Genomic DNA, 14,202 nt, shown 5'->3' with positions numbered 1-14,202 from the left:
AAAAAAAAGCAATTGCCTTTGCTGAGTCTTAACACAACTGTCTATCTTGTCTCTTACAGATTGTTAGAAGATATAGTGACTTTGATTTGCTGAATAACAGCTTGCAGGTAAATATTTTAAAACTCTAGGCACACACATTGATTGCCTGGGGCGACTTAAAAAGTGGTTAACAATGTCAGCCGTAAGAGATGAGCAAATTTTCCAGACAGAGGGGAGTGGGCTTGTTTTCTAAATAAAGAAATAGCTCTAAAAAGAAACTTTGCAGAATAAGCATGTGCCTTACAGCTGAGAGCCTGTGTGCCACGCTGCGTCCTTACCACGGTCAGGGGGCCTTCTTTTCACCGATTAGAAATAACTGTTACAATCATTCAGTTAAGCAGACTTGAGACTTAGACCTGGGTCCATCTGACTCCTAAACTCACACTTGATCTGCTAATCGCTGCCAAGCTCTCTGTGTTGTAGGTCACTGATCGGCAGTAGCAATCGAGGTTCAGCCTCTTCTACTGTAATTTTTTTTCTCTTAGATTGTTGTTGTTGTTATGTGCCATCGGGTTGCCTGTAACCCAGCAGCTCTGACGTCTGCCCTGTCCTCAGCCAGTCTTACTAATTTCGACACACCAGCCCCCATTGCTCCAGTCACTGTATCAATCCATCTCATCCAGGGTCTTCCTCTCCTGCGCTGTCCCTCCACCCTTCTGAGCATGATGTCCTTTCCCAAGGATCGGTCCCCTGGCCATGTGCCCAAAGTATGTGAGACAGAGTTTTGAAATCCTAGCCTCCAAGGAGAAACTTGGTTTCACCCTCTCTAAGATAAACCTATTTGTTTTCTTGGCGGTCCATGGTATATTCAAGACTCTTCTCCAGCACCACAACTCAAATTCCTATAATTTGAATGTTCCTAAGTTGGTGGTTCTTATTGTCAGTGAGTTTGAAGTTTTGTAAACATGAGGCCAAGGAACCCCCGTGATGCAAGGTTAATTGGTGGGCTCCTGACTGAAAGGCTGGTGGGTTTGTAGTGTGGTCACGTGGTGTGGCAGTCGGCTCCCAGGAGGATGACAGCCTTGGATCTCTGTGGGCCAGCTGTCCTCTGTTCTACACTGTCACTGTGGGCTGGAATTTACTGCAAGGTAAAAGGTTTGGGTTTTAGTTTTTAATTGGCGACAATAGTGGGGAAAGGGATGAACTTCAAGGTGTGTTTGTCTGAAAAGGCAGCCAGTATTGTTATGACTGACAGATCCTAGAGTGGCTTCAGCACCACTGAGAGCACCTGTGTCTTCACTTTGGCCGACTTGTTTTCAAGTGCTGTAGATTGCAAAAAACCACTGGGCTTCTGCCATGGCTCAGATTTGGTCGGTAACATACAGAACAGTTACTATCAGGTTGAGTCTGTCTCGTGCTCACCTTGTGTTTTCTGGGTAGAAAGAGGTTGTTAGAGATGATTTTTTTCTGAGTAGATCACAAGGTCTTTCTCCTGAGGAATGAGAATCCCTCCTGTTTGGTTAGCAGCTACTAAATAACCATTAACTAACTGTGTGTACCAGGACCCCTGGTAACACAAAACCTTTTATGAGCGAGCTAGAGAAGATGCACTTGGCTCATGAGTGGTTTGGCTGGGAGGTGAAAGACAATTCTCTACTGGTCAACTAGCCATCATCACTCTTTCTCAGTGGCCTCTGGTCCTGTTCATGAAGTTCTGCAAGGCTATTGGCCAATGATGCTTCCTTCAAAAGGCCATGTTTTATTAATCAGACTTCAGAGAAGAACTTTTGGAGAGTCCAGACTTTTAACATTTGTTTACAACACTGCTGAAAGCATCCTTCTGGTAGAACTGTCCAAAGTATTGGAAAACCTTGATGTAATTGCTGTATTTGTCATGCATTCGACACATGTTGTCTTTTTATTTTAATTGTAGTATGACCAACTTAAATCTCCTGCTGGAATATTGGCCAAGACTCAGTTCTTTTCCTTGGCTGCTTTAATAAGCTTCATTTGAGGACTTGAGTAACTTATTCTTTCAATTTAGACAAAAGCTGGGCATGTGATGACATGCTAGATAAGTCAGCGAGGGGCAGTTCATCCCAGCAGCAAAATCCTTCCAGATGTAAGCCTAAGTGACATTTCTCACTTTAGGACTTAACGCTGGGTTCGCTGTGTGCTTCTGTTGCTATACATAAGTGAACCTTTTCCCAGTTTTAAATAAAGGAAGAGAGTGGGCCAAGGCTGAATAAAAATCGTGGAAGAAATATTTCTGAAATTGAAATTATACATGGACAGACAGAATACAGCCCCAGATAAGTGGTGGTGGTGGGGGTGGGATATGAGTGTGGGACTTTGATCTCCCATTTGCTTTTCCTTTGAGAACATAAAGTTGAACTTCCATGGCCATTCTGTTGTGGTCTTTTAAATATAAGACATATATATCTCTGCTTCAGTGTAGCTTTCCCTTTAAAAGTTGGCCTTAATTTCCCTTTTAAAAAGATGCACTTTAAATGTGCATCTTGTTTCAAATGCAAATGTGCATGTGTGTTGATGTTGGCATGTATTGGACAGGATGCGGCCAGCATCATTTCAGGGGGAGGTTTTTCTTGATCCAAGTAAACAAACAGAAGAAAGTATTTGCAGCTTTTTGGCAACAAAATGATTTCAAAACAACCTCCACAAAGAAGGCCCCAAAGATGCCAAAACCACAGGGCAAAGCCGTGCCCATGGTTTTCAGACTTTGATTATCCTTTTGACAGATAAATGAGTTCCTGATGAAGGCAGAGAAATAGAATACACTTGTGCAGAGTTATCTGGGCCAAATAAGAAAACGCTTAAGTGGAGAAGAAAAGCAATGATTGGAAAGGATGATACCGAAATGTCAACAGTGCTTATTACCCTGCTAATATGGTGGACTCTTGGATTCTGTGTTTCTCTGGCTCTCTGTAGGGAGTACTAGGAACCTCTTCTCTAGGGAATTGTGTTGTTGATCTGAAGGCCACACCTTTCTGGCAGTTCAAATCTACTACTGGCTACATATGAAAATGATGGGCAATCTCCGCTATGTGCTTTACAGTCTCAGAAATCCGATGGAGGATTAGACACAAGCTGATTGTGACTCAGTGGCATTGAGTAATACTGTTCTGTACTTTCCAAATTCTCTACCAACACATGTTAGTACTGTAAGTAGAAAACTAACAGAAAGCTCCATGTCCCAAGACTTCTATTGTGAGCATGTTGTTGTTGTTAAGTGCCGTTGAGTCACCTGTGACCCATAGCGACCCTGTGCACAGCAGCTCTGAACCCTGCCCTGTCCTGAGCCAGTTTCACTGATTCTGACACTCCTACCCCCAATTCCCCAGTTACTGTTACAGTCCATCTCATCCAGAGTCCTCCTCTCCTGTGCTATCTGTGTTAACAATAACAAATTGTGCCACCTTACCTTAAGACCAAAAGAAACCCTGCTAGAGCACTGGTTAAGTGTCTAACCACTAAATGAAAGGTTGATGGTTCAAACCCACCAACTTCTCCACAGAAAAGGTGGCAGTATTACGGGGTGGTTCTCTCACTGACTCAATGGCAAGTGTTTGGTTTGTTTTAATGCGACAACAAAATCAGTGACCATCGAAAGAAGATAGCTGTGAAGATAGATGTGATGAAGAGAAGGAATGAAGCTGAAAGTCGAAATGATGGGAACTGAACAGAAAGCCCTCAGACTTGGGCAGGAATCCAGGCTCTGCCTTACCAGTGAGGAGACCTTGGGCCCCTCATTCCCTTGCCCTGGCCTCACTTTTCCCTTCTGCATTAGAGCAAACCACAGCAGAGACCCACATGATTACTGAGGTCTCTGTTGGCACACAGGTTTTGGATGAGAATTTAACTGCCTCTTAGTGACCTAGATTAGACTTCTCTGTCTGCTGGGGTGACATCAGGACAAAAGAACGTAGGTTGAGAGGTTGGAACTTCCTGGAATACTGACTGGAATACAATTGAAGGCAATTTGCAGATAATTAAGATCTGATGATGGAAGTGAGTAAGGAGAGCTTTAACCAATTTAGAGTCTGAGGCTTTTCCCTTCAGACAAAGGCTAGTTTTTCAGGACTGGTATAATTGTGTTATGAAGAGGCTTCTACTAGGCTAGCAGTAGACCAGCTGACAGGCTTTCTAAGCCCACCTGGGGATATCCCACCATTTATGTTCCCTCTCTGCAGGTGTTACAGGAAAATCCTGGGGATTCCTCTGCTAGCTTTCTTGTTCTCTTTTTGGGTTTATAAAGAACTCTAGAAGGGACTCCACAGGGCATGTTTAAAAGGAGCATTAGCAGAAGTGGGCCACGACATCCTGGTTTGAAGCAGTCGTCAGCGTGGGGTTTGTCTAGGAAATCGCGGTTCCGGGCTTGATTTCTCCATGTATTGGCCTTCTCTGCCCAGCCTTCTCATCAGTCCCCAGAGTTCTCAAGCTTATAGCTTGTGATTGGCAAGCATTTTTTTTAATTCTAGGGGAAAGCTGAGAGAGAGAGATTAAGTGTCTTTTGAAATGCTAATATTTTTACAAAGACCATATTCTCAAATAACAAGGCATATTGACATAGTTTTAGTACTTTAAGTACTTTAGCATTTATTGTGAGCTCGTAATCAGGTTAGAAAAAACACCTCTAATCTGGTGGCCTACTGGTAAGGAGCTGTGTTGCAACCCCTGAAGGCAGCGGTTCAAGTTTACCAGCTGCTTCCTGAGAGAAAGATGGGCAGTCTCCTTCCCTAAGATCAAACTGTACACAACAACAAACAACAATCTGACGGTGCAGAGACTTTAATCCCAAGTGTTAATAAAAGAATTGTAGATTAAATTCCATTTGGAAAACTGCTTGTCTGATCCCTTTCCAGAAGTGAAAGGAGCTTTGAACCCCTCTGTGCCAAGTGTGTTGCCACAAACCTGGTGAATGTTCCTAAAACCACCAGATTGTAAGAAGGGGGCAAGCACATGTCCCAGAGGGGCGGCCCAGGAGGGGGAGGGGTGGCCCAGGAAGGGGAGGGGTGCTCCGTAAGCCCAGGGAAGGCATCTGGTGACAGGAAACAGTGAATGAAGATGGTGGACAATTAGATTTCCTGGAAGAGGCTAAAATGGCAAGAAATTTGTGTTGAGATGTGAGTGTTTGAGCCTAACTGCAGATCTAAGAGAATGCTGGCCTTGGAGAGCATTTTGAACTGGGAAGAGATAAGGAGAGAAAGGCCCAAGGGATCTAGTTCTAAGCTTCATCTGATTCAGTCTTAAGGCTTTTGACCATTGGAGAGGGAAGTAAACTAAGCATCATTTATTAAATGTCCCCTTTGGAGGATTCACTGTTTATTTTGTGGTTAAAAGAAATTTATTTATATTGGTTGAATTGTGGAGGCTACAAAGGTCAAAGCAAATACTTCTGTCAAATTAATTCTCACATTTTCCACCATACATGAAAAATACCAAAAATATTGGGGTTTGAATTTAATTATGTCAAACGTGATTCTCCGTTCTAAATTATGTAGAATTCAGTTGGTTATTTGTATAATGTCTGTACAATGTTGTTGTACAGTTAATGCAAGCAAATATATTTTTGTTAGTGATAACTTTTCTTTTCATCCTTCCTGTATATATAATTGATGTGATAAACAGAAAGGTTTATATTTTCTTTAATTGAAAAGAAAAATATGTGAACAATGTACACCTTTCACAATATACTGTTGTAAAATGCCATTGCATTGTTTCTGACTTGTAGTAATGCTTTCTACAACAGAACTACACAGAACTGCCTGATCTGTGTCACTCCCTCAGTCCTGGCTGTCTTAGAGCTCATTGTTGGAGCCACTGTGTCAGTCCAGCTCATTGAAGGTTTTCCACTGTTTTACTGACTCTCTACTAAGTATGATATCCTTCTCCTGATACCACGTCCAAAGAGGTCTTGCCATCGTCACTTCTAAGGCACATTCTAGGTACATTTCTTGCAAGACAGCTTTGTTCATTCTTGTGGCAAACCAAGGTATATTCAGTATTCTTCGCCAATACCATAATGCAAAGATAGCAATTCTTCCCTTTTATTTCATTGTCCAACTTTTGCATATGTATGAGGTGATTAAAAGTACTAGGGATTGGATCAGCCTCACAGTAGCCCTACAAGTGAAATCTTTTTTGAAATTTTTTTCCGGATCTTTTTTTCTCATTTGCTTTAACTGGGCAGCCCCTGAAGCCCATCTACCATGGATGATGCTACTTCTGTTTATTACTGATATTTCAAATACAAGCAGAATCACTTTTAGTCACAGCAGTATTCAAACCACCAGAATACGATAAATCGACAGGCTAGTGTCTGATTTTATGTAGTTTACATATACTTTTTATATATAGAAATATTTTAAAAAGAATTCATTAACCAGATTACAAAAGTAACAAGTTTAACCAGTTGATGTGAGCCTATGTAGACATTTTCTTTGGTGTAACCATATCCTTTTCTAACTTGGCTAAGAATAGATTCAAGGTCTTCACTTGGCTGCATCATTGTTTGAAATGTACTGTGTGGAACAGGCTAAGTTAGGTTTTAGATTACATCCTCGTCTGAATGCAGGATGCCCTTCTCTGTAGACCTTGCCCTCGATCAATACACAAGCTGCTTGGTCTGCTCTGATCTGAGCACAGGAGAAAAACAGCACTATTCTTTGAAAGTGTCTTTACTCATTGAATTAAGATGCCAATCTGAAGTGTTTTGTGAGATTTTTCTCTTTTTTTTTATTTGAGGTTGTAATTTTAATTGCTGTGCACTGAGATTGAACTGTGCATTCTTAACTAAAGACAGGAATAAAAAGAAAATCCATTTCTAGATGTGCCCAGAATCAGCATTCTTCTAAACAATAATATAGCAGCCAAGCCACTCCATACAACACTTTTCTCCAATCTTAATAGCTCTGAAAAATCAAAACCTAACATAATACATTGAACCAAATAGTCAAAGCAAGATATTTTTTTAAATTCTTATTAAATTTTATTAGTTTTAATGAACATTTACAGAGATTTTGGGTTTTCAGAGATTTTCTCTTTTAAATTAAAAAAAAAATTCAAGGTTTTAAATGATCTAATAAATGGTAGTAGATTGCGCCTTTGTTCACTTTTTCCTCCTGAAATCACCGTTAAACAACATTAAAAGGATTTAAAAATATGTGCACATATACATGTAGACACACATAAAGAACCTCAAGGACAAAGAAAACAGGTGAGAAAGCTACACAGTAACCTTTGAAGTGGAAAAGTTGTTAGATGAGAAGTAACTATTTACTCAGATGAAGAGAAGCAGGGGTCAAGAGAGAAAACCCCACTGGGTTCTTGTTCCTATCACAGCACTCCTAAAAGGTCCAGCGTTAGCAGCACCATGCGCCTCCAGAGAGAGGTGTGAAGCCACTCGATCTCCATAGCTTTCCTATTTGAACCACTTGCGACTCCAGCAGCAAACAGAGACTTACTCTCTACAGATTGAGGAATGGACGTGCAGTCACACACATTTACCTGTTAAATGCTGTGGCTCTAAAATTCAGACTTCTTCCTCCACTCAGTTCCCAGAATTCTGGCAACTAAGATCACTCTTCCAGGCAGAAGACTGGAAGATTCTTTTCTGCCTGTGAGAAAGAAAGGGCAAAAGACCCTGAGCTCAGGGGTTGTCCATCCAAACAGCAAGTTTGTGTGCTATCGTAAAATCCAGTCTATAAGCCTAGCTTATTGTATTTCTCATTTAAATACATGTAGACATAAAAACTTCAGTAGGTTTTTCCCCCTCCATCTTTTTTTTCAAATACAGTTTTATTTAAAAAAAAAAAAAAAAAGTTTAACAATGGTCAGAGGCTGACTTTGTCAAGGGGAAGATGACCCATTTTCTCCCATTAAGACTTATTCCCAATTGTCCATGGGTCTGCTGATACCAGTTTCCCATGATTCTAAATTTCCCAATTAAAAAAAAGCAAAAACAAAAAAACAAAACACCACTAAAAAAACATGATCCTAAAAACAAAAACCTCCCAGAAAGGTGGGTCAGATATCCAAGCGTCTGTGACCCACTAAGTCTAACTTTAAGGTTAAAGACAGATCTCTAGGGTAAGCAGCAACACTCCTTAAGACAATCAATCATTTAACATCAAAAAGGACAGCATTTGCCCCAAGAGTAAAGCTTAAAGGCAAGAAGAGACAGGAAAGGGGATATAGAAATGTGGTCTTTGTGGGGATTGCAAACATTGTCAGGCAAAATGCAAATTGTTGAATAGGAGAGTTCTGCCCATTGCCATCAACATCCTTCTATGCTCTTGTCTCTGGTTGTTCACTAGGCTCTTGAAGAACACTTAACATGAAGAATGGAGATGGGATGGGGGCAGGGAAGAAAACTTGGAGGAAACAGGAAGTATGCTGTAAGAAGAGATATCCCTTATCTCTGAGAGAGAAGTCTTAGACATAGGTTGCTATTACTTAAAAAGAGAAATAGAAAAGAACGCTTAAGACTAGAAAAGATGGTAGTTATTGTTTGGTTGCTGACTCTCAGCAACCCTAAGTATAACCTTGTCTGAGCCTCTCAAGCTCTGCTGTGCTTAAGCACACTGTTACACCAAAAAGATGACAGCTGGAAGCAGATGTGGAAACTTGTTGAAAAGTTTGAAAGTTAAACAATATATCCTGGAACATAGATTCCTTTTATTAAAACAGTGTAAGTTGGAGGAATAAAGTGACAGTTGCCCCCAGACCTGATCACTCCTTGAGAAACCTTATAACATCTATAAAGCAGCCAGATAAAAAACCAATGGTACAATGAATTCTGATAAGGATCTGTCTTCCCTGTTGTTGTTGTTATGTGCCCTTGAGTCTCCAGCAACTCATACGGACCTTATATACAACAACCCTAAACCCTGCCTGCTCCAATCTTACTGTCTAACACACCTTACCCCCATTACCCCAGTCACTGAATCAATCCATCTCATCAAGGGTCTTCCTCTCTTACTCTGTCCCTCCACCCTCCTAGGCATGATTTCCCTCTCCAAGGACTGATCCCGCCTTGCAACATGTCCAAAGTATCCATGCCCCCAAGGAGCAGCCTGGCTTCACCCTCTCCTATTCATTTGTTTTGTTCTCTTAGCAGTCCATGGTATATTCAACACTCTTCTTCAAAACCACAGTGCGAAGGCATCAATTCTCCTCCTATCATCCCTAGTCATTGTCCAGCTTTCCGATGCATAGCAAGTAATTGCAAAGATCATGCATGGCCTGTATCAGGCTCACTTTAGTCTCCAGACTGACATCATTGCTCTTTAGCACTTTGGAGAGGTCTCTGACAGCCAACTTTCCCATTGCAATTCGTATTTTAATTTCCTGGGTGCTGGTACCAAGAGTGTTGAATTTGAACAGCAAACTAAAGCTGTTAACAATCTCAATCTCTTCACCATCTATCACGATGCTGCCAAAGTGCCCAGTGGTGAGAATCTTTGTTTTCTTGATGTTGGCATTCAATCCGTACTGAAGGCTGCAGTCCCTGACCTTCTGCAGCAAGCACTTCAGTTCCTCCTCAGTTTCAGCAAGGAGGGTTGTGTCATCTGCATAACAGAGATTATTGATGAGTCTACCTCCAATCCTGATGCCACATTTCTCCTCATAGAGCCCAGCCTCCCGGATAAACTGTTCTGTATATAGATTGACAAGATATGGAGATGGGGCACATCCCTGGCACACGCCCTTCCCAATTTTGAACCATGCAGTGTTTCCTTGTTCTGTTCTGACGACTGTCTCCTGGTCCAAGTATAGGTGGTCGCATAAGCACAATCAAGTATTCTGGGGTTCCCATTCTTCTCAGAGTCAGCCACAGTTTGTTGTGATCTATACAGTCAAATGTCTTTGCGTAGTCAATAAAACAGATAGACATTCCTCTGGTACTCTCTGCTTTTAGCCAAGCTCCACCTGACATTAGCTATAATATCCCTAGTACCACGGCCTCTTCTAAACCCAGCTTGCACTTCAGGCAGTTCTCTGTTGATGTGCTGCTCCAGTCGTATTTTTATAATCTTCAGCAGAATCTTACTTTCATGTGATATCAATGATATTGTGTGATAATGTCCGCCCTCTGTCAGGTCACCTTTCTTTGGGATGGGAACAAATATAGAGCTCTTCAATCAGTTGGCCAGGAGGTTGTCCTCCAGATTTCTTGGCACAAGTTGGAGAGCACATCCAGGGCAGCATCTCTTTGTTGAAATATGTCAATTGGTATGCCATCTATTCCTGGGGCCTTATTTTTGGCCAATGGCCTAGCCCTCCCTAAGACCCCTATAAAAGAGAAACCGCCCTTAACTGCCCACATGCCATTTTAACTCTCTCTGCGTGTAGTCAGGTCACTTGGGGTCCCTCTCAGACCATGCAGTAAAGGCCTGTTTGTTTTTTGGGACCAGTTTCTTTCTCTTGCATGCGCTTGAATCATTTTCTAACAGAAGTAAGAGAGAAAGCATAAGAAAATTGGAAGACCAGTCCTGGAAATCCAACATTGAAAAAGAAGAGTTCTAGAAAAATTGAAGCAAGTCTATGGAGAGGAGGAAATAATAAAAGAAAATACCAAAGAATTGAAGAATATGGGCTTTTCTACTAAAAGGGCCATTGTATACAGCATTTGCTGCTCTGAAATGGATTTCAACTGCTTAGCAGCCCCATAGAACTGAGTAGAGCTGGCACATATGGTTTCTACGGCTGTGAATCTTGAGGCTGACTTCTGTATCTTTCATTATTTGGTTATTAAGAGCTGAGCTCTTTAACTACTGCATCACCAGGGCTCATCAATACTCAGCACAAAGGATGAAAACAGCCCCCACAGAAAGACACGTGGAGTCCACACTTTGAGGTCAAAGAGAAAATCCTACAACTTCCAGGGATAAAACAATAGGTGACATAAAAGGTTGACATCAGTAAGATGTCAAACGTTGAACAGTCACACTGGGAACTAGAAGGCAGCACAGGAAAGCTGACTATGAGATTCTGAAGAAAAAGTGTTTCCAGCCTAGAAATTCCTGTTATGAGTAGCGGTGAAGCAAGTGTAAGGGTAGAGTACACAGTTTTGTACATGCGGGATTTGAAAAAATTATTTCTTTAGCTACATTTTTAGAAAGGAAGCTGACAGAGGGATATGTTCTACCCAAAACAAGGGAATTTTCTTAAAACAAAACAAAAACCAACTTTAAAAGGAAGGTGTAAGATACAAAAAGAAGAGAGAGGCAAAGGCATCTTCAGCTGGCGGTGAAGGGCGGTCGTGGGATGCCAGCTTTGTCTCAGGAATATATTTAGGCACAAGGCCTTAATGGAGCAAGATGGGGGACTCTGGGAAGTGCTCCTGAAGGGGAAATTTTTTATATCTCTGTATCTGAATGAGTTGAGAGAATGCTGGGGAATTATGAGCTACTGAGTAAAAAGGAAAAATCAAAATATAATAAGCTTTCCTTAATTAAAAAGAACTTCTAAGACTATTGAACGTGAATAGCTTTGAGATGGGGTGTCACAGGCCGGTCAGTATAATTTAAAAAGAAGTATTTGAATGAATGAAAATTTAACTTCTCTGTAATTGTTTGTTAAAATCACAATTAAAATGGACTGTTATTTAAAGGGAGCTCTGGTGGCCTAGTGGCAAGAAGCTGCACTGCAATCCCAGAGGCTCGCAGTTCAAATCCACCAGATGCTCTGCTGGAGAAGGAGGGGCAATCTCCTCCTGTACCAGTCAGATCTGATTTGATGGTACACACACACAGAAATAATAAAGCTTTTTAAAAAAATTAATAAAAACCCACAAACTTTTATTTAGAAAAAATATTCAGCACCTAAAATAAAGTTCATATATAACATAAAAATTTTTAAAAACCCCGACCTTTTGAAAACAAACATTAAAGCTACTGTGCCGAAAACAGTGTTTATCAGTTTTAAGAGTCTTGGCATTTGGAGTTTTAAAACATTTTTAGAATCACGGAAATAAATGATGGTGGCTTATATGTAACGAAATACTGTGGTTCAAGATTTCATATCATATCTCCTTTGAGGATGACAAGTGTCTATCTAATGCCTTGTTTTGCTTTAGATTTCAGGTCTCAGCCTACCTCTTCCTCCTAAAAAGTTGATCGGGAACATGGATCGTGAATTCATCGCTGAGAGGCAGAAAGGTCTGCAGAATTATCTCAATGTTATCACCACAAATCATATCCTGTCTAATTGTGAGCTGGTGAAGAAATTTCTAGATCCAAACAACTACACTGCAAACTACACTGGTAAGTGTATGAGTGCGGGTGTGGCAGTCACGCTGGCAGAGCCTCCTTGTTCTTCCTGGAGATACCTGTGTGAGGAGAAAGCCTGCCTCCCATTGAGACGTGTCCCCATGTGCTAGACAGGCCATGAGTCATTGGCTAAGACTTAACTTGATTGCAGTCTACTCTACGTGTATATGAACAAAGTCATTTGCATCCAAAATATGACATCTGTGCATAAAAAGGACAATTATGTCTTGTATAGTCCTTTATTAGTATTAAATGTCTTTTTATTTATTTTAAAAATTATTAAGCTTGCCTTATTTTAATTTCTTTTTAAAGACATTTTGTTGTTAGGTGCCATTGAGTTGACTATGACTCATAGCAACCCTTTGAACAGAAGATCTGAACTCTGTCCTATCCTTTGCCATCGTCACACTTTCTGACAGACAAGGGCCCATTGCAGCAGTCACCTTGTCAGTCCATCTGGTTGAGGGTCTTCCTCTCCTTTCCCGACCCCTCTGCCCTTCCCAGCATCATGTCCCTCTCCAAGGACATTCTAAAATTATAAACTTACTCCTTTCCTTCTCTCACAAAGAAATCACTATTCTGAAGTTGATCTGTAGCCTACCTTTCCATTTTTAGTGTTTCTATTGTTCATATAAATATCTATAAGCATAAGTCTCTTTTACATAATATCATTTTTGTTTAACATTTACTTAAATAGAATCCTAGTACATGTTATTCTGTAACTTCCACTGCTTTATGTAAAAAGAAAATAATTTTGTTGTTGAGAATGAACACAGCAAAACATACACCAAGTTGTGCAACTATACTCACCTCCTTTTCTGAATTGAAAAGAAGACAAACCCTCTGCCCCTGGGGTTCTTACCTAATCTTTCATCTGCTGTTGGCATTTTGATCCCATGTAGATAGTTCTTGAAAGATGGTAAAACTCAAGCCAGACATTTTCCTACATTGTTGTTAGGTGCCACGACATCCACTCTGATTCAGTGACACTGTACATAGCAGATCAAAACTGCCTGGTTCTGCACCTTCCTCACAATCTCCATTATACTTTGTTCTCATTGCTCTGTCAGTCCTTCTCACCGAGGGGCTGCCTTTCCTCAGATTCTCCACTTGTCCAAGTGTGATGGTCTCCAGGGATTGACCCCTTCTCATAGCATGTCTTAAGTATGTGGGACAAAGTCAGCATCCTTGCCTCTAAGAAGCACCCTGGCTGTACCTCCTTCCAAGACAGATTTGTTTATTCTTTTGGCACTCCATGGGATAGTCAATATTTGCCAACACTATAATTCAAAGCCATTAATTCTTCCTCAGTCTTCCTGATTCACTCTCCAACTTTTGGAAGCAACTGAAAATACCATAGCTTCGGTCAGACACACTTTGGCCTTTTAAATTATATTCTGCCCTTTAACCATTTAAATGAGCCCTTGACAGCACATTTGCTCAGAGCAGTCCGTCTTTTGTTTTCATCTATGGTTGTTGACTGTGGATTCAAGTAAAATTAAATCTTTGACAGCCTCAATCTTTTCTCTATTTATCACGATGTTATCTATTGGTCCAGATGTGAAGATTTTATTTTCTTTATGTTGAAGTGTACGCTTAATTGTTGTTTGATTTAAGAAGGCTTCAGGGAGCCTTTTGGCTTAAATTTTTTTTTTGCTTTTTTAAAAATTTTTATTTACTATTGATTTGCTTATAAAGTTCATATACATTTTATTTCACACTATTCATCATTCACATTATGTTTTGTACAATCATTTCCATTCATTATGCTTTATAAAATTAATCATCATTGAACTATGCCTGCTCTTATCCTATTTTTTTAGGTCTCCACCAGACCGTTCCCATTTCCTTTACCCCTGCCTCCACCCACTGAATTGTGTAACCCTGTGAAATCCTCACCCCTCTGTTCCCACCTCTTCCCCTCTTGCAT

At 40.7% G+C, this 14,202-nt stretch overlaps 1 protein-coding gene across 7 annotated transcripts in view; it reads left to right on the top strand.

Moving 5' to 3' along the window:
* The window catches only part of PXK (PX domain containing serine/threonine kinase), a 110,285-nt gene that overhangs the window by 41,740 nt on the left and 54,343 nt on the right, over positions 1-14,202 (top strand). For 4 of the 7 annotated variants that reach the window (XM_006892199.1, XM_006892198.1, XM_006892197.1 and 1 more), the window contains exons 3-4: positions 60-107; positions 12,080-12,266. The exons of 1 other annotated variant lie outside the window; for it this stretch is intronic. In XM_006892199.1, coding sequence (XP_006892261.1) covers positions 60-107; positions 12,080-12,266 — 235 coding nt within the window. The remainder of the gene's footprint in view (positions 1-59; positions 108-12,079; positions 12,267-14,202) is intronic. 2 more of the 7 variants (XM_006892200.1, XM_006892202.1) reach the window with 1 other exon arrangement.

The sequence above is a fragment of the Elephantulus edwardii genome, unplaced genomic scaffold (genome assembly GCF_000299155.1).
Source record: "Elephantulus edwardii isolate Elephantulus edwardi_28Jun2011 unplaced genomic scaffold, EleEdw1.0 scaffold00113, whole genome shotgun sequence".
NCBI lineage: Eukaryota > Metazoa > Chordata > Mammalia > Macroscelidea > Macroscelididae > Elephantulus > Elephantulus edwardii.
Note: the sequence above shows the minus strand (reverse complement) of the source record. Positions and strands in the feature narration are given on the sequence as shown.